We start from the raw sequence: 21,485 nt of genomic DNA on the forward strand, positions 1-21,485 counted from the left end.
AAGAAGATGGATGGATGGAAATGAAGATTTAAAAAAACAGCTGAAAATTTTTCGATCATAAAACACCGCTTTGCGGAAGGCCGCACAGCGGCCGCACCCGAGTGCGCATGGTGCACTCGCCTGCTAGGGGGGACTTGGGGCATGCCCCCCCCAGAAATTTTTTTTAAATCTATGTTAGCTTAGGATGCATTTCCTGCTATTTTGAGTCAAAATCTAACAATATATTCTCCTGACCAAAATTTCACATTTATTAGCAAATATTTTCATAAAAATGTATCATGTGATGAAATTTATGTATACAAGTTTACACATATATCAAATTATTGTACACTTTTGGATTATAGACAAAAATACACCTACAAATGGATTAACCAGAATTCAAAATATAAAAATTTTGAAATACATAAGATCGTGTATTGTACCTCTGAATGGACTCGTCTGTCGTAGATTGGTGTGAGTGGAGCCGAGTCGGAGGTGGGAGGCTTCGATAGTTGATTTGAGGCTGCATTTGTGATGATGTTTGACTTCAGCTTGAAGGCAGATCCCAGTGAAAAAATACTTCTCCAAAAAGTCACTTTACTTAGATGCCTTGCCGATTTCACCTGGTCAAAGATTGCCACCTTTCCCCAAGATCCATAGTTCACAATGTCCTTGCAATATAAGCACTGAGGCCGAAGATTAGCCTGGGACACGCCATCTGAGCCCCGATGAGATGAGCGAAGAGGGCGCAGCGCGCAGAGATACTCCCGCTGTCCCGCCGACCAGTCGAAGCGCCCGGCGCGACAAATAGCAACCAAAACAGTTGCTGTACTCCAGGGGAAGTGCAGAGATCTTCACCGCGTCAGGATGTGCCAACCAAGCTTTCACTTTTACCAGTCGGCCGGATCGCACTCCTCGGTGTTTCCGCTTCCTGGGCAGCGTCGTGTTCACCCGACGGAAGTGAATTAAGGGTAGGTTAGCATCAGCACGGAAAAATGAATCCGAGTCTCTTGCATTGTAAAGTTCACATCACCGTACTGACTCCCCTATCCTCAACAACTCAAGGCTGGCGTTCATACACTAGAAGTGAGTCGATGGTCCTCAAAACACACGTCAAAATAACCACAAAATCAGTAGTGCTCAGAGGCAAGCGGCGAACCAGACACACCGGCGCCATCTTGTTCTCTTCTATTATAACGAATTATATAATATATAATATTATAAAAGTACGAGTTCAGAAACGCTCACAATAATTGAGGATCAGGGACTAGATATTGTCGGCAAACGACGCGTGCAATGTCATTGGTTGTCGTCAGCTGATTGTAGAGCTAGCCAATCTGGTGCCTTCAGACATTGACATTAAATTATATAAATGACCGGCGGCGCCAAAATCGGCAGAATTCCGCGGATCCCTGGAAAATTCCCATCCCTGATATAATAAGCATTCAGATCTGCACAAGAAGTTACAAACAGTGACAGGTAATAATGTCCTGCAGTTCGGTCCGGTGCAGACTGTAGTCGAGAAGCACAGGGAAGACGTTCCCTTCAGGGTCGATGCCATTTCAGTGCCTTTTAATTTATATTTGAACCTTGTAAAATTGTTCTTTGACTGTGAGTGTTAAATGTAGTTTAAGATTTTATGTTAAAATAAAGCCAATATTGACATTGTTTTTAGTTCACTTTAATTGGAAAGGTATCGAAAAAGTATCAATATACATTTTTGTGCCAGTACTAAATTATTGGTATCGGGACAACCCTACTCTGTACACTACATTATTAGTTCACTTCACTCTTCAAGCATATAAGTCTGGCATTAGACTTTCAGCTCTTCTGTCTCACTCTCAGTGAGTTATCCTTTTCCTGACAATGTTTTGAATGTCTGCCTTAAGATAGTAAGGTTACATTTTGATTGAAGATAGGTCGACAGCTATTCATTTAACAATATGTTAATTTACTATCATAACCGTGCTTTACAGTTATGTGTAACCACGGTACATCAGAAGTTGTGTTATGAATGCTTGGTATTTTATTGTACTGAATTTAATTAGTTGGCGTCACCAATCAGAAGGTTCCACTCTAGTTCCCCCTTTTCAGACCTGTCACAGAACCCTCCAGTTAGTCCTGATTGTGTTTTTATTGGAATTTCCCGAGTAAGGTTCCAACATAATTTAGTAAATAAGGAATCAGTTGACTCTTACCTAAATCGAAACCAATCTCTGAGATTATTCCGATCATGAGATTTGACCACAAACTATTCCTACAGAAGGGATCCACAATCAGGGAGACGCAATTACATGTACAGATGATTTGCCACACACATGCAGGTGTTACATGAATTCCAGGATGGTGCATGTCTTGCTAGAACACCGGATCAAATTTGACCACAAGGTCCATCCAACGAACACCGTGGTGTGAAGCCCTTCTAAAATAGTAACCTTCATCATATTGGCAGAAAATAAACAGTTTCGTTAAAGTAGCATTATCACTGGAGGATAAAAAAGGAATGGCTTAAGCATGCTACACCAACACACACACACACACACACACACACACACGCACGCATGCGCACACACACACACAGCAGGACGACGCAAGAAGCTAACAATTATTCCTTCAATGAGAAGTAGGACTGGTCAATCCAGATGTGTATACTATCGATACATATTATAGTATCAATATATAAATGATACGAAAGTGATTATATTAATGTTTATCTTTTCCTTTCTCTCATTAGTACAAAATATTTTTTTGTTATTGTTTACAATATCAGGGAGTAAGTCTTTGGACACAAGAACACTTGGAAGGCAAACCCCAAATGAATTAAAATAGGAGCTGATTGTAGACGCTTCTGTTTAGCTACTGTGCACTAGCCATTTATTTTGGTTAGAAAAATGTGTTCAGCATTCAATATTCCACGTTTAATATATTCTCTGACATCCAAAAATACTGGCAAATTCTATATTGTATCAGATAACTAAAAATGTGTTACTGTGTTTACTTTGATTGCTTGCTATGAAATATTGTTGGTTTTATAATCTGTTCTCAAAGTATCAAATCAGGATTTGAAAGTAGATCAGGTCTGAAGCCAAAAAGTCTGATTGGGTTCGGAGGCCAAAAATGTTAATTTGGGGCATCCTTCTTTCCAATCAAATATAAGTTTATTACCCATTAGATACTATTCCTTTTGTACCTGCAACAATTTATAAACCACATTAACTTGACCCATGACCCTTGACCCCCCCACCAATCAGAATAACTGCATCTAAAGACATATCTATCCACTTGAACAGGAAAGACAAGTTGTCTCTTGGCTTTGGACAAAATTGGATGGCTATAAGCCACGTTATGAAAGTTTTCCAGGACCAGTCTTCTGTCTCCTGTTTCCTGGCCTCGGCTCACGGCCTCTTTTACACAAGGATCGGCCCGTCTAGCTAAGGCCAGAAACAGGACCTTGCATGACACATCAAGTTTTAAAGGGTTGACTTTACAACTCCCACAGGCTCGGTTCTGCCAGTGGAAAGCTTTTCCACCATGCATGGAGAAGTAGGCTGTGCAGCCATGAGATTTTGAATGTATAACTGATTTTTTTTTTTATTTTGTGCATTGGAAGGAAATTATGCATGGATTTGTCTTCATGTGATGTTAAGGTTAGATTTTTAGTATCTGGACTTAATGGAGTTCTAATTAAAGTACTAGCATTAAATCCTTGTTACTTTTAAAGGCACAATATGACAGATGTTTTATCATACACATCCATTTGCTTAAACATACGGAATTGCCCGGTTTATTTATGTCTTGTCGTCTTTTATTATAACCATCAATAAGGTTATCTGTCCATTTATTTATCTTAGGAAACTGGGTTTACCGTCTTTTTAACTATTATTGCAGATTTTTGGAGTGCATTTGTGTTGTAATAGTTTTGGCGAAATACTGTAGTATATCTAGATATGTGATGAAAAAAAGAAAAAAAAAAGTGGGCTGTTGGCCTTGGCAAAGACATGTGAGTTCCGAAAGCTGTTTATTACATTTATTACAGCAGGACAATTCTAAGCCAAGCACAAGCTCAGTTTTCCTCCAGGATTTTGCAAAAACATGCTCTAAAATGATGACACTTACCATTAAAATGTATTTTATATTGTGGCATGTGAACATTTACGAGCAGGAAACTACTCTGTTGCACAACACCACTAAATGCATAAAGTAAGTGATTGTTAACCTATTGTTGTAAGTCCTGTGCTCCTTTTTTGTCACTATTTTATCTTAATGTGAAGCACATTGAAATGGCTCACTCCTATGGTCTGTCTCCGGTACTCCTTGGGGTGGGTCCAGCGGTGTGGGAAGTCTATTGTAGTGCAGTAACAAGTCCTTTGTGTGACATTTTCCTTGGCGTTGACATTCAGAGGGGAATAGGAAGATGGTACTGCAGACGCCACGTTCTGTGACATGTGAAGGGAAAGGGTATTAAGGATGGGAGCCGATGTATTTGAACGTGCACAGGAAAGGACATTTGCACAGTACTTGACAAGGGCACACTATAGTGGAGCAGCTCTTTCATATTTCAGTACAACATTATGCTACATGTCTTGTTGAATTTGTATCAGCCAGTTTCAAAACAGACCCTCGGCCTAGTACTTGCATCATTTGAAGTGTACCAAACCCAAAACCAGTGAAGTTGGCACGTTGTGTAAATGGTAAGTAAAAACAGTATACATTAATTTGCAAATCCTTTTGAACTTGTATTCAATTGAATATACTGCAGAGAAAATGTATTTAACATACTGACAGTGGTTTTCTAAAGTGTTCCTGAGCCCATGTGGTGATATCCTTTACACACTGATGTCGCTTTTGGATGCCGTACCGCTTGAGGGATGGTGCATTTGCACGTAAGTGCTCCAGATTCTCTGAACCTTGATGATATTACGGACGGTAGATGGTAAAATCCATAAATTCCTTGCAAAAGCTGGTTGAGAAATGTTGTTCTTAAACTGTTGGACAATTTGCTGAAGCATTTGTTCAGAAAGTGCTGACCCTCACCCCATCCTTGTTTGTGAATGACTGAGCACTTGATGGAAGCTGCTTTTATACCCAATAATGGCATCCACCTGTTACCAAATAGCCTGTTCACCTGTGGGATGTTCCAAGTAAGTCTTTGATGAGCATTCCCCAACTTTCTCAGTCATTTTGCCACTTGTGCCAGCTTTCTTGAAACATGTTGAAAGCATTAAAATCCCCCAGTTAATAGTTGCAAAAAATAAAAGTTTACCAGTTCCAACGTTTAGTATCTTGTCTTTGCAGTCTATTCAATTGAATATACCATAGGTTGAAAAGGATTTGCAAATCATTGTATTCTGTTTTTATTTTTCTATTTACACAATGTGCCAACTTCACTGGTTTTGGGGTTTGTAGGTTGGCAGCCTGTGCTTAAAAAACATCCATCCAAATTCACATAACCATACAGACCAAAGGTTGAGAGGTTGATTTGTCATTTGCCATGGAGTACACATGTGATATATCCTCATGTTTTTTGTTGTTGTTTTTTTTATTCTGACTGCAGATGAATCACAGGGAAAATGAAGTGAGGAACAAAGTGTGTGCGGTGGCTCTGACGGACTCGGCTCACAACCTCTGGCTACAGGAGACAAGTAAAAGTACACAAGACTGGATGCAGGAGGTGACACACTCATGCATAATTGAAATGTTGTGGTTGTAACCGTTCTTTAGAATCGAACCATTAGCCAAAAATAGTTTTATTTCTGACGTTTTTAGTATCCAACGATTGAAGCAGGCCCTGTGGGGTACTTTGCATGACACCATGCATTTTTTTTGTTGTACAGTAATTTTACCCCAGATTTCCTCTGGATGCGTAACAGCAGACTATGTTCGTTTCCATTCGAGTCAATCTGTCCGGCACGGTGCCGCCGTTCCGATGCCGTACCCTATCCCTGCGCTAAGTATACACAAAGCTTCTATGTTTTTCCGGCCACCGCAACACAGCAGATTAAACTAGCTCAAATCTGCTTTTGTGGGACCAGAAGACATGCACAAACACAAAATGAATTATCCGGTTTACTTTCAAAATAAAACAAAATAATACACCCTGTGTTCAAGGCGTATCGTATTTTACACTTTGAAACGTCCTAAAGCGCGGGGAATACGTGAAGTCAATTTGTCAACATTTTTTTTTAAATGTAAGTCCATCTTGTTGACACAAATGGATGAGGAAGTGCGGATTCAAGAGGTCCAAAACCAAATAGTCCTGTTACAGGCATATCCTGGACAGCTATTTAGGGACCTGTCAAATACCAGCTGATACAGATGCTGGGGGTAGCAGGAGTTTAAAGGCCTAAAGAAATTAGATTTTCTTATTTAAACGGTGATAGCAGGTCCATTCTATGTGTCATACTTGATCATTTCGCGATATTGCCATATTTTTGCTGAAAGGATTTAGTAGAGAACATCCACGATAAAGTTCACAACTTTCGGTGCTAAGACAAAAGGCCTGCCTTACCGGAAGTCGCAGACGATGACGTCGCAAGTGTGGGGGCTTTTCACATATTCACATTGTTTTTAACGGGAGCCTCCAACAAAAAGTGCTTTTCAGACCGAGAAAATGACAATTTCCCTATTATTTTGACCGAGGATGAAAGATTTGTGTTTGAGGATATTGATAGCGACGGACTAGGAAAAAAAAGTTTAAAAAAGTTTAAAAAAAAAAAAAGCAATTGCATTGGGACGGATTCTGATGTTTTTAGACACATTTACTAGGATAATTCTGGGAAATCCCTTATCCTTCTATTGTGTTGCTAGTGTTTTAGTGAGTTGAATAGTACCTGATAGTCGAAGGTGTACGTCCACAAATGTTTTGACGCCAGTGTCTCAGGGGAGTCGACGGCAGCTATGGACGGGGCAAGTTCAGCTTTTCTCCGGTAAGAAACGACTTTCATGTTTGCTTGACCACGCTCTGATCCATAGTAAATTTTCACCTCCAGGAATTTTAAACAAGGAATCCCCGTGTGTTTGTGTGGCTAAAGGCTAAAGCTTCCCAACTCTATCTTGCTACTTTGACTTCTCCAATATTAATTGAACAAATTGCAAAAGATTCAGCAACATAGTTCTCCAAAATACCGTGTAATTATGCCGTTAAAGCAGACAAAATTTAGCTGTGTGTGTGCGCAGTGCTCATACTTCCTAAAAACCCGTGACGTCTTGCGTACACGTCATCATTACACGACGTTTTCAAGATGAAACTCCTGGGAAATTCAAAATTGCAATTTAGTAAACTAAAAAGGCCGTATTGGCATGTGTTGCAATGTTAATATTTCATCATTGATTTAAAAACTACCAGATTGCGTGGTGGGTAGTAGTGGGTTTCAGTAGGCCTTTAATGAGATGTGTGTTTGTCTATGTACAACGCTTGCCAGAATTGTTGTCACTGTTGTGTTGTCGTGTACTACAAATGGAACAATAAAGTGACCGTTCTGCAAGGCATAACTGCCGTCTTTTGCACGAGTCGTGTCAAGTCAGTGAGACCTGTGGGTATTGATGATCGGCAAAACTCGACACATTCCGGGGTTTTGCCGTTCAGCAGCCGTTACGTATCTCAAATATTTGCTTACAACTAATGATAATGCACAGATTGGAAAATATTTTTTAAAAGTCTGCGCAACTTCGCTGCACAGCAAATATGTTGTTCTGTAGCATCGTCGTTCAGCAGCTGTTACGAATTCCGAGGAAATCCGGGGTTATTTTCCAGTTGTATAAAATTACCTAAATGCATACTTTTTTGATACAGCTTTCAATGTTGCTATCATTAGAAAGTTTGGGTGTACCTAATGAAGTGCTTAGTGACAGTTCTTTAATACATTGCTGAAAAAAATGTTGTTTATGTTCTGCATCACCTTCCTAACCTGCACCCATCCGCCCTGTGTCTTTGTTTTCCTCCTGGCTGAACAACCGAGACAGTCGACTCTCACATTTGTGTGCACAAGCATGTATGTAGTAGGGTTGTCTCGATACTAATATTTTGGTTCTGCTACCAAAATTTATTTCGATACTTTTCTAAATAAAAGGGACCACAAAAAAATGTCATTATTGTATGGTAGAAAATGGATGGATGGATTAATATTATTGTATTATTATTATTTTAACAAAAAAATCATACGGTACATTAAAGATATGTTTCCCTTCGTAAATAAAGAACAATTTAGTCCTTAAATAAAATAGTGAACATACTAGACAACTTGTCTTTTAGTAGTAAGTAAACAAACAAAGACTCCTAATTAGTCTGCTGGCGTATGCAGTAACATATTGTGTCATTTATCATCGTATTATTTTGTCAATATTATGAGGGACAAACTGTAAAAATTGATTATTAATCGAATTGTTCATTTACTGTTAATATCTGGTTATTTTCTGTTTCACTTCTTTTGAAATGTTATAATCACTTATTCTTCTGTTGTTTGATACTTTATATTAGTTTTGGATGATACCACAAATGTAGGTATCGATCAGATACCAAGTAGTTACAGAATCATACATTGGTAATATTCAAAGTCCTCATTTGTCCAGGGACACATTTACTGAGTTTATAAACATAATATTATTTTTTTTTAAAAAGAGAGATTTTGTGATGATAAAAATATTGATGTAATCATAGTAGTATCGACTACTCTTGTACTTGGTATCATTACAGTGGATGTCAGGTGTAGATCCACCCATGGCATTTGTGTACATTGTGACGCCGGTGAGCTATTCTTCCAATGGTGTGTGGTGAAGCATGTTTAGCTATTTCTCATCCTGCAGTGATAATAATACTTGTAAGAAACATACTTTGTCACCATGGAGGCAAGGATTATTGATTTAGAAGAATCTAAAACACCGCCGATCGCAGATCTATGTTAGCTGCTAGCTAGCCATGTCTTAAAGTACCTCTTCCCGATGGTGTTTCAGTGTTATAACTTCACCTTTATCGTTAGTTTTTGTGATTGTGCGCTGCCTAACATGCTCCTCTGCTCATAAAAACCTGCTTTCTCTGATTTGACCTCCACACCACTTGCAGCACCAGGCCTTTCCTTAGTATGCGCACACTGTGTAGATGAGGTCCGGTCTAGATCAGAGCACACATACTCACACTCAGACTACCTTGATTTATATTACACCTACTTTTAGATTCCCCTTGCTGTATGGGTGTGTGCAGTGTGTTGGTTTGAGTATTGGGGATTCAAGGTTGCACTGTCCCTCCCTCGTCTTGTTTGGCATTTCCTATTTTTGATCTATCCAAGGGATGCATGGGACAGGACATAATTGGAATGTTAAACAATTTTCTATTTGTGATGATTACCCAGAACAATAGGACCAACATGACCCTATCTGTCCACTCACAGGATTGGGAAAGGGAAAAATAGTTTTCTTGTACTCATTAAGCTCGTCCTTTTATTGCTGAATTTAGAGAGTATGGCTCACTGCAAGGAATTTTTGAAAAGCGCCCATACACTGTCCTGTGGTCACTGTTTAATCAATAGGAAATTTGGAAGAAAAGTGCACAATTATTAATTTCAGACACTTTTCCGAAACCATCAGGCCAAATTTCGACTAAACAGTTCAGCTCAACTCGCGTTGGTCCAATTTGAATCAGTTTTTATTCTGTAATTTCCAAATTGCTTCTGCCAGCTATGTATTAAAATTAAAGTGACATCATAACAGAACTTTAACTTGTTTTTGAATAGGTGCTTTTGAGTTTTGGGTTTGGGTTTTTCTAATCATTACTGGACACAATTGGAAGATGTTCATCTGGTAACCACTACGTTTGACATTGTGCACTGAGCAGTGAACTGCATTATTTAATAGGAACTGGGCTTTAGATACTAATATATATATTGTTTTACATAGGGCTGTCAAATGATTTTTGTTTTTTTAATTCAAATGAATCATATTTTTGGAATTTGGATTCATCACAGGTGAATACTATCTTGCATAACTAAGATTTGCCTTAGAAAAGACCCCAATATTTGTACACAAATAACATTTTATTGACAGAATGTCATCCAGGAATGTTTTTAAACCTTTTACTTGAGTGCATGTCATTTATGTGCGGACAATTTAGAAACAGTGTTATCTAAAGTTCTTTTGGGCTGTATTTTGGAGTAAAATTTTAAGGTGCGTACACTAGTCGTAGTCTTACTAATTTTGTACTGACCTGTGCATTAATCGGACCCTGAGGATTTATTTAACTGTCCAAACCTGATCTCCATTCTCCAGGAACCTAGAGGGAAGGGAGGCAGGGACAGGGGGAGACAGAGCGCTCTCCGCTACCGGTTTTATCTGTGAAACTTGTACTACCGGGTGTCTCTTAACCGAGGGTGGGAGAGACAGCTTGACGGCTACGGGGTTAATTATAGAGATGATGGGGAATGGACCAACGTAACGGGGAGTTAACTTCATAGAAGGAATCTGAAGATTAAGGTCCTTGGCCAATAACAAAACTTGTTGGCCCGGCCGATAGGATGGAGCTGGGACGCTATGACAGTTGGCGTTGCGGCACATCTTAGCAGAAGCCTTCTCTAAGGCTGCTCGAGCGGCTCTCCACACCCTCTGACACTTCCTTATGTGGGCCTTTGTAAAGGGCACAGCAATCTCCAATTCTTGGTGGGGAAACAAGGGGGGTTGATAGCCCAAAGAGCACTCAAAAGGTGACATACCGGTAGCGGAGCTCCTCAAGGAGTTGTAGGAGTATTCTACCCAAGGAAGGAACTTGCTCCAGGTAGTGGACATTTTGCTGGCGACACAGCGAAGCATGGTCTCCACGCTTTGGTTTGCCCTCTCAGCCTGCCCGTTGCTCTGGGGGTGGTATCCCGAGGTGAGACTGACCGAGGCCCCAATCCCCTTACAAAAGGCTATCCAGACTTGTGAAGAAAACTGGGGGCCCTGTTCAGACACAATGTCCACCGGGATACCATGCAATTTGATGAAATGAAGGGTGAGGAGGTCAGCCGTCTCTGAAGCATAAGGTAGTTTGCCAAGAGGAATGAATTGGGCTGCTTTGGAGAATCGGTCTGGTATGGTAGTGTTACCTCTGGAGGCTGGAAATCCTGTGATGAAATCCAAGGCGATGTGTGACCACGGGCGGGCAGGGATGGGGAGCGGGTGAAGGAGACCAGCTAGGGGCCTGTATGATGCATTGCTGCGGGCACAAGAAGAACATGCTGCGATAAACTCACTTGTGTCTCTGGCCATGGAAGGCCACCAGAAGCGTCTACGAAGCAGTGAAAGGGTTCGTTGGAATCCAAGATGGCACAAAAACAGGCTAGAGTGGCCCCAATCCAGGACTCTGGATCGCAGTTCCTGATGGACAAAGAGCTTTTTGGGTGAGCCACCCCCAGGACCTGGATTGGAGCGCAGTGCACTTTTTACAAGTTCCTCCACTTTCCAAGAAATCATCCTCATGATGCGAGAGGGAGGGAGAATGGGAAAATCCACTGGGTGCACAGAAAGTTCCTCCATAAACACTCTGGAGAGAGCGTCCGCCTTAGCGCTCTTGGATCCGGGTCTGAAAGACAGCAAGCAGTCGAAGCGGGAGAAGAACTGTTGCCATCTTGCCTGTCGATTAGTCAGCCTCCTGGCAGAGCGGATGTGGAGGAGATTGCTGTGGTCAGTCAGGATCTGGAACTGGTGACGAGCCCCCTCCAAGTAGTGTCTCCATTCGGCAAGAGCTTCGTGGACCGCCAACAGTTCTCTGTTCCCAGCGTCAAAGTTTCGCTGTGCCAGGGATAGGCGTCTGGATAAAAATGCAACTGGGTGAATGAGATTGTCAATCTTTGAGCATTGAGAAAGTACAGCACCAATGCCGGAGTCGGAAGTGTCCACCTCCACGTGAAAGGCAACGTCCAAATCAGGGTGGACGAGGACAGGGGCAGAGATGAATCTCCTCTTCAGTTATTTGAAAGCCTTGTTAGCATTATGAGACCAGTCAAATTTAGCTTTAGGAGACGTGAGGGCATGGAGTAGTGTGGCAATCCGGCTGAAGTCATGGATGAAGCGTCGGTAAAATCCAGCGAAGCCGAGAAATCTCCGCAACTCTGTCCTAGAAAATGGCTGAGGCCAATCCACAACAGCATCCACTTTCTTGGGGTCGGCTCTAATGTGTCCCTTCTTGACTACAAAACTGAGGAATTCAGAAGAAGAGGTTTGAAAGTTGCACTTCTCGTCCATGACAAATAGCCGGTTCTCCAGAAGTTTCTGGAGTACTAGTCTAACAGGTCTTTGGTGTTCAGCAAAACTCTCGGAAAAAATCTGAATGTCATCAGGGTAAACAACGACAAATTTATCAAGCATGTCATGCAGAATGTCATTGACAAGGGCCTGAAAAACCGCCGGGGCGTTCGTGAGACCAAAGAGCATGACCCAGTATTCAAAGTGCCCCAGGTGGGTGTTGAACGCCGTCTTTCACTCGTCCCCCTCCTTAATCCGCACAAGATAATAGGCATTCTGGAGATCCAATTTAGAGAACACGGTGGCTGGTGCCAATGGTTCGGAGGTTGAGTTGAGAAGAGGCAGGGGGTACATGTTCTTAATAGTAATGTTGTTAAGATGACGGTAGTCGATGCAAGGCCTGAGTGAACCGTTCTTGGATACAAAGAAAAATCCAGCTGCCAGTGGAGACTTGGATGGATTGATGATTTCCAAAGCTGGACCCTTCGTGATTTGTCTTCATGGCCTCTTTCTCGGGGAGTGACAGATTATAAAGCCGGCTTGCAGGTAGTTTAGCCTCCGGGAGTAGCTCAATAGGACAACCGTATGGTCTATTCAGGGGTAGACCCTGTGCTTGCTCCTTGTTGAAAACCTCCGCTAGGTCATGGTAGCAGGCAGGTACACGGGACAGATCCGTCTGAGGGATAGCAATACTGGGGACGTGGACCGAAAGGGAGGCAGCCCTAAGACAGTTAGCGTGGCAGGATGTGCTCCACGCCAAGATCCTGCCAGAAGACCAAGAGATGTGGGGGTCATGTTGATGGAGCCAAGATCTACCCAGCACTAGCTGGGCGACGGGGGTCTCCAGAACCCAAAGACTGAGGGTCTCGCTATGGTTTCCTGAAATGGTCATGGTAATGGGTTCGGTACGAAACCCGATGGGTCCCAAAGGACGTCTGTCCAGGGCTTGAGCAGGAAGTGACCTGCCAAGGGTGACCAGGGAAATTTTGGGCAAATTCGTAGTCCAGGAGACCCTCATCGGATGTGGGCCTGTCCCTGAGTAGTCCGTCCTTAATCTCCTCCGAAAGTCCTCGACGGAACGCGCTCTGGAGTGCCCGATCGTCTTATCCGCCCTAAGCCGCCAGGGTTCGGAATTCCAGGGTGTAGGCCGCCACCGAGCGAAGTCCCTGCTGGATGGAGTGAAGGTGTCCCGCTGAGTCCCCTCCATCCCTGGGGTTGTCAAATACGGCCCGAAAGGCAGGATAGTCTGTGCTAAGCCCCAAGGTCCTGTCCACGGCAGCCGTAGCCCACTTGAATGCAGGTCCCCGTAAGTAGAGCAAAAATGAATGCGATCTTTGCCCCACCAGAAGAATAGCGTGAAGGCTGGTGTTGAAAAATAAGATCGCACTGAACAAGAAATCCCCTGCACAGCTCAAAATCACCCTCAAACGGTCTAGGAATAGCTATTTTGAGCTTTTGTTCCAAACCGTAGCGTTCCGGTTTTTGGACTGGGGAAGTGAGGTGCAGGGTAACTGTAGTGGAGGTAACTCTTGGCGTAAGGCAGTCCAGCCTAGAGTGAAGTCTGGAAAAAGTTCTTGGTGCTCGTTACCCACGGCACTAAGCATGGACAAGCCAGAAGTCCTGGGGGATCGAGACAGGGCTTCTCGGGTGTCGCCTGGTTCCGCCATGTTTTTGGCCAGAACGTACTGTTATTCCCTAGGCAAAGGGAAGGAGGCGACAGCAAGGCAGAACTGCGTTTTGAAGGTTTATTTAAACCTTTAATGAATGTGTGGGATGTGTATGCTACCACTAGTGAGTGAATGCAGACTATGTGTGGAATTAACCAATGTGAATTTACCAGAGGTTGTTGTCGGTGCATGTTTGTCGAATCCAAAAGGGGTGAGGCGAAGGGGTAGTCAGTGGGAAGGCAAGAGATCAAGGGCTGGAGAGAGGCAATGATGTCAGGGTCCAAACAGTGGTCAAGGATCGGGGAAGGCAAGCAACAATCCGGGAGGAGGTCGTGGGGCAAGGACACGATCACTGAAGACACTGTGAAAGACGCAAAGGACATCAAGACAGGAACGAGGAAAACACAAAGAAGGCGAGCAAGGAACGAGAGAGAGGTGCCAGACGTGATGCTTACTCAGGTGAGATTGGCTATGTTCTGGCGAAGGTCTCCTGGCTTCACTGGTCTTTTATGCCGCTCGAACGCTCATCAAGTCCAGGTGTGTTGATTATTGATCTGTCAGTGGAGGCACGTCTTAGCGCGCTGCAAGAGCAGGCGTCTGCCGCCGAGGAAACGCGGGTTCAACTCTGTGTTGTGACAATTTCCCCATATTTCTACACAATAGCTCATGGCGAGCAGTTACAGAATGTGGAATGATTATTTTGTCTAATACATGTTTTGCTTCATTCATTATTAATGTATTTCTTGCCACCTTATGTTGTATATTTTTTTGAGATTTCAAGTTCATTTTCTCATCAATTATTATACCTAAAAATTGTATTTAATTTACTCTTTCAATGTCTACAATCTTTATATTTTTGTATGACATTATTTTAGTTTTACTGAGATTCAAATATATTCTGTTTTTTCAAAACATCTCCTTAATATAGTAATTTATTCTGTTATTATTTTGTATTGGCTTCTGTGTATTCTCTCCTGAACAGAACACAGTAATATATACCTGCAAATAATACTAACTTCAAGTTTTTTGCAACTTCACAAATGTCGTTCATATAGAGATTGAACTATTTGGGGGACGGCGTGCCAAAGTTGGTAGAGTAGCTGTGCCAGTAATCTGAGGGTTACTGGTTCTATCCCCACCTTCTACCATCCTAGTCACATCCGTTGTGTCCTTGGGCAAGACACTTTACCCTTGCTCCTGATGGGTCCTGGTGAGCGCCTTTGCATGGCAGCTCCCGCCATCAGTGTGTGAAAGTGTGTGTGAATAAGCAAATGTGGAAATACTGTCAAAGCGCTTTGGGCTCCTTAAAAAGGGGTAGAAAAGCACTATACAAGTACAACGCATTTACCATTTACCATTTTGCTCCCAAAATTGATCCCTGTGGTACACCACAGGCTAAATTTAGTGTTAAAGACATTTGTTAGCCAAGCTTCACATATTGGTTCCTTATGTTTAAGTAGCCTCCTACCCAGTTCCAAGACCTCTCATGCCATACCGTTGTAAATTATTTGATTAAAATATCCTTGTTAAAATAGGGAAGGTTGACAGGTATGTTAGAGCTGAGTAATACCTAAATGTTTTAACAGAGGTATTGAACAGCGTTCTGCAGTTGTAATGCAGGGGGTTTATTAAAAAAAAAAAAATCCCCCTTTCAATTTTATCACATATTGAAATGACTTCCAATACAAATTATCATTCATCTAACACACTATAAATAACAAATGAATGGAGGTAGCAAACGTCTTCATTTTCAGCGAAACACAGGAGCTCATTCATACATGGCATTGGTTTATTGACTTGTCCCACAAACAAAGACGACCCGCCTCTGATGCTCATGCTGTGCCAATCACAGGGCTCTGTCAGGTTCCTCATGATTGACCAAGAACCCATTATCAGCCAGCATCTTGTTTGTATTAAAGTGTTTTGATCGGAAAAGGGGTTCATTCTGTAACACTACAATAAATCAAAAGCATAAAAGAGATAAGCTTGTTGTCCACCTCAGAAACTGAAGGTTACCAAGGTGCCTTTAGGGCCAATATACTGTATAAGTAGGGGTGTCTCTGCTGTGTCTCTCCCATCAGTTTTGTAAAACAATATGGAGCCCTGTTTTTAACATCTCATTCATGTAATTTTAAGCTGCGGTTGAGCTACCAGAGTCACATTGCACCTAGTTGTGGTGGTACTGTTGTAGGGTTGTACGGTGTACAGGTATTATTATAGTACCGTGATACAAATGAATCATATTCGGTACTATGCCGAACCCCCAACCGTCCTCGTCAAGTCGTGTCATGCAGAACGCCCACAGAAAGAGGGGCTTTAAGACATGGCTAGCTGGCTAGCGGCTAATGCTAACGGCTATTGTCTGTCCGCAGTCAGCAGTGTTGTAACTTCTTCAAAGTCACTAGTCCTTGTCTCCATGGCATACTTGCCAACCTTGAGACCTCCGATTTCGGGAGGTGGAGAGAGGGATGTGGGGGCGTGGTCGGGGGCGGGGCGGGGGAAGTGGTTGGGGGCGTGGTTAAGAGGGGAGGAGTATATTTACAGCTGTTGTGTGCGCAGTTGTGCACTGCACTCTCTAAAAGCCGATTGATTGATTGATTGAAACTTGTATTAGTAAGTTGCACAGCACAGTACATATTTTGTACAATTGACCACTAAATGGTAACACCCGAATAAGTTTTTCAACTTGTTTAAGTCGGGGTCCACGTTAATCAATTTATGGTACAAATATATACTATCAGCATAATACAGTCATCACACAAGTTAATCATCTTAGTAAATACATTTAATTATTTACATTATTTACAATCCAGGGGTGGGATGAGGAGCTTTGGTTGATATCAGTACTTCAGTCATCAACAATTGCATCAACAGAGAAATGGACATTGAAAGAGTGTAGGTCTTACTTAGTAGGAAATGTACAGCAAGCAGAGAACATAGTGAGTTCAGATAGCATAAGAACAAGTATATACATTAGAAATACATTTGATTATTTACATTAAGTTATTTACAATCCGGGGAGATGTGAATGGAGGAGGGTATTAGTAAAGGGTTGAAGTTTCCTTGAGGTGTTGTGGTGCATGTACAGTAGATGGCAGTATTGTCCTGTTTAAGAGTGTCACAACAGTGCTGTTTACGGCAGACGAACTGCTTTACGGTAGACGAAAACGTGACTGCTATTGTTGTGTGTTGTTACCGCGCTGGAGGACGATAATGAAACTGCCTAACAATAAACCCACATAAGAAACCAAGAACTCGCCCTCGATCATTCTACAGTTATATTGTCATTGGGCAGACACGCTGTTTATATTGTGGGAAAGCGGACGTGAAAACAGGCTGTCCTCACTCAGGTCCGTATGGAGCTGGAGGGGGCGTGGTCTACAGCTCCGCCTGAATTTCGGGAGATTTTTGGGAGAAAATTTTTTCCCGGGAGGTTTTCGGGAGAGGCGCTGAATTTCGGGAGTCTCCCGGAAAATCCGGGAGGGTTGGCAAGTATGCTCCATGGAGACAAATTAAGTACGATCAATTCAAGTATCAACCCTGTAGGATGAGTGATAGCAATGCATGCTTCACTGCACACCGCAGCACACCGGAGCAATGATAATAAATGACTAAATATTGTCTATAATCAACAAAGTCAAGAAAAGATTTCGATATGTCTGATTGTTAACCATTTAGACAATAATCTTAACTTTGAGCACTCTAATCACATGTGAATGAAGGGAATACTTAGTCAACAGGCATTCATGTCACACTAAGTAAGGGTGGCCGTTTGAACAAGCGCCAACACTGTCATAAATATGTGCCATATAGTGAAACAACACTAAACAACAATGACAAACCCATTTTGGGAGAATATTTGCACCGCAACACAACATAAACACTGCACAACAAATTCCCCAAATTCCCTGCAGCACCAACTTTTCTGGGACGCTACAACATAAACAAAGCCATTGGCGGATCTACACCTAACATCCACTGTAAGTGTATCTAGTCGATACTACTATGATTACATCAATATTTTTTTAGCGTCACAAAATCTTCTTTTGTTTAAAAAAAAAATTATATTATGTTTATAGACTCAGGAAATATGTCACTGGACACATGAGGACTTTGAATATGACCAATGTATGATCCTGTAACTACTTGGTATCGGATTGATACCCAAATGTGTGGTATCATCCAAAACTAATGTAAAGTATCTAACAACAGAAGAATAAGTGTTAATTACATTTTAACAAAATTGTAGAAAGAACATGTTGAAACAGAAACTAACCAGATATGGACAGTAAATGAACAAGTAGATTAATCATTCATTTTCTACTACTTGTCTTTAATAATGGGCAGCACGGTGGAATTGGGGATAGTGCATGTGCCTCACAATACAAAGGTCCTGAGTTGTCCTGGGTTCAATCAGGATCTTTCTGTGTGGAGTTTGCATGTTCCCCCCGTTCCTCCCACCGCCAAAAAACATGCACCTGGGGATAGGTTGATTGGCAACACTAAAATTGGCCCTAGTGTGTGAATGTGAATGTTGTCCGTCTATCTGTGTTGGCCCTGTGATGAGGTGGCAACTTGTCCGCCTGAATGCAGCTGGAATAGGCTCCAGCGACCCCGAACGGGACACGCGGTAAAAAATGGATGGATGGATGTCTTTAATAATGTTGACAAAATAATAGAATGGAAAATGACACAATATGTTACTGCATATGTCAGCAGACTAATTAGGAGCTTTTGTTTGTTTACTTACTACAGAAAGACAAGTTGTCTAGTATGTTCACTATTTTATTTAAGAACAAACTTGCAATAAAAAAACTTTGTTTAATGTCCAATAAGTTTTTTTTGTTAAAATAAAGCCAATAATGACATTTGTTGTGGTCCCCTTTATTTAGAAAACTACCAAAATATTTTGATACAGGTACCAAAATATTGGTATCGGGACAACACTATGCTGTTCTGCTGTTTGATTGAAGGCTCTGAATTCGATGAATATAATTCGTGTTTTGCATGTGCTGTGGGCTACATAAACACTTCAAGACACGAATAGTATAACACGCCCCCAGAACAACCCAGTTGGAACTTCGATGTGAACAGTGTCAGCATGGCTCACTGTGATCAGGGGCGGACACACACACACACACACACACACACACACACACACACAACCACAACCACGGAGTGCAGCACAGATGGTGCTTCACACCACAGAGTGATGCTAGCAGTGACCCTTGATAATGCTCGGGGTGGTGTATAAATATGGGTGCCCACAGGGGTGGTTGCATGTGAGGTCGGGGCACCACAGCAGTACACTGCTTCGGTTCTCGTCGGACAGAGATAATTCCCTCCATTCGAGGTTGGAGAGGTCACTGAACGGGAGGAGGAGAGGGGTGTGAAAAGGAGAAGATGGGATTTAGAGATCAGCGCCCGCTGGGTCAGGTTGTATGAACCAAATGGTTCAGATGAGGGGCAAGTGACGTCATTGCAAAGACATATAGAAACTCTTCAATGGATTGAGACAGACAAAAGAAATTACCGTTCAAATTGAAATCCATAAGTTACCAACCAGAAAGGACAAAGAATGGTACAGAGCACTAAACAGACAGGTAGTATATGCATGCAGATGGCGATGAAGAGAGGTTTGTGGAGAAAGATGAGTAGTGTGGTGAGCACTTGTGTCTGTGCAAGAGAGAAATGTGAATGATGGCGTACAGCTGGCAGACTGTCACAGTCTCCAAGGTGTCTCCTGTCACTGTACTGGCCTGCTGTCACACTCTAGTGGCCTGCCCAAAGCTTATACGAACACACACTCACACACACACACACACACACACACACACACGCACACACACACACATAGCGTACTCTGTAATCATGAATAAACCGTCCTAATCCATAGAGAGCAAGTGGAGAAGATGGGAGCGAAGCGGACGGAGTGAGAAAGAAGTGATGCTGAAGACTACTTTCTAAAAAGTTAAGTTTTTAGCTGACAGCTGCGTTATCATTTTGAAGCGGTTTCTTTTCTACAGTATGTACACACTGTCTACTAAAGGACTTGGTCCTGTGAAAAGGCAGAATCAATGGAACAGGGGAAGGTTTATCCACATGCTTTGTACACAAGGTTTTGTTTATCTTAAGGTTTGCATCAATACAACAGCATTCTCTGATGAGACTCATTACCAAGATGATTCTGTAACTTAATTGTTTAATCACTAACCTAATTGATTACTCTTCGAAACAGTCAATGCAGACCTTTTTTTATATTCTGTACATGATGTAGTTTAGTTTTTACTGATCTAAAGTGTCAGTGATAAGAAGTCACAAGCTTTTAGTCCAGTCTCAACCAAAAACATTACTCGATTAGATGAGTTCTTTATGCTCCTTAGGAAACCAGATAGGCTTGTTGAACTTTCACTAATTGTCAAAATGCTACATGAGCCCTCTCTCCCTTCATGGTCTTACCATCCATAAGGGTCACACATGGGTCTGATTCACAGCCCACGCACATATTCCACTGAATCATAAGAGTGTGTTGGATGTCATATATCGTTGTCTTTTGTCTTCTGTGTCACAATACTCTGCTTTGTTTGATTAATTTGTGAGTTGGCCCTTTCCCGTTTAAAGCCCCTTTTACACTAAGGTTCTCCAGGATAAATCCCACCTAACCTTATTCCTGTCCACACACACACAATGGTCGTTTAGGTCTGCAGGAGCAATGCGACCGAGTACGCATGCGTGGAAAATGCACACGTCATAGTCACCTCCAGTGTTGTTTTGTGTGCAAGTCCTTAAGTTAAATTTAACTTATCTGAACCAAATCCAGTACTGTGGTATTTCAATTAACTGGAAGCCAGTGTGCTGTGGGGCCTTATTGTAGCGAAACACACCTGAGACATCATAAATTAATCAAATCTTTAATGGACATGTAAAAGTAAACAATGTGATAAAAAAACATTTTGCATCAATCAATCTAGGGATCTAGATATCTGGTCAGGACACTCCTCACTCTTTTGCCTTCACCTTCATTATCCATTTTTTTTGGGTGACTTTATATACTCTGGACCTAGACGTTGAGTCCACGACATTAATGGCGGACAATAACTGATAGAGTCTACTTTGTCGGTCCAAATGCATTCAATGTTTTCTGTAGTCTTCCCTCGTCAGACAGGTAATACAAAGCACACGCTACCTTTTTTTTTTATCACATCCACAAGAGCCCGCATCCTCATTGTCTCTCCTTCGACAAATGAACGAAGTGATTCGGTAAGTAGAATCACAGCTGACCTGGACATTTGAAAGTTCTCTTGCCGTCTGAGAAGTGTTGTATCCGAAATAGCTGCATTCGCTTTCTTTTAAGGTAGTCATGTGTGAAGCGGCCGGAATGAGAATCAGCACCTCCAAGTCCGAGTCCATGGTTCTCTCTCGGAAAAGGGTGGAGTGCCATCTCCGGGTTGGGGAGGAGACCCTGCCCCAAGTGGAGGAGTTCAAGTACCTAGGAGTCTTGTTCACAAGTGGGGGAAGAGTGGATCGTGAGATCGACAGGCGGATCGGTGCGGCCTCTTCAGTAATGCGGACGTTGTACCGATCCGTTGTGGTGAAGAAGGAGCTCCTCACCTATGGTCATGAGCTTAGGGT

At 42.2% G+C, this 21,485-nt stretch overlaps 1 protein-coding gene across 5 annotated transcripts in view; it reads left to right on the forward strand.

Annotated features, from left to right (window-relative positions):
• arb2a (ARB2 cotranscriptional regulator A) overlaps positions 1-21,485 on the forward strand; it is a 503,242-nt gene that overhangs the window by 328,995 nt on the left and 152,762 nt on the right. For all 5 annotated transcript variants that reach the window (XM_061906255.1, XM_061906252.1, XM_061906253.1 and 2 more), the window contains one exon: positions 5,534-5,650. In XM_061906255.1, the coding sequence (XP_061762239.1) occupies positions 5,534-5,650 (117 nt within the window). The remainder of the gene's footprint in view (positions 1-5,533; positions 5,651-21,485) is intronic.

Source organism: Nerophis ophidion, linkage group LG07 (genome assembly GCF_033978795.1).
Source record: "Nerophis ophidion isolate RoL-2023_Sa linkage group LG07, RoL_Noph_v1.0, whole genome shotgun sequence".
Lineage (NCBI taxonomy): Eukaryota > Metazoa > Chordata > Actinopteri > Syngnathiformes > Syngnathidae > Nerophis > Nerophis ophidion.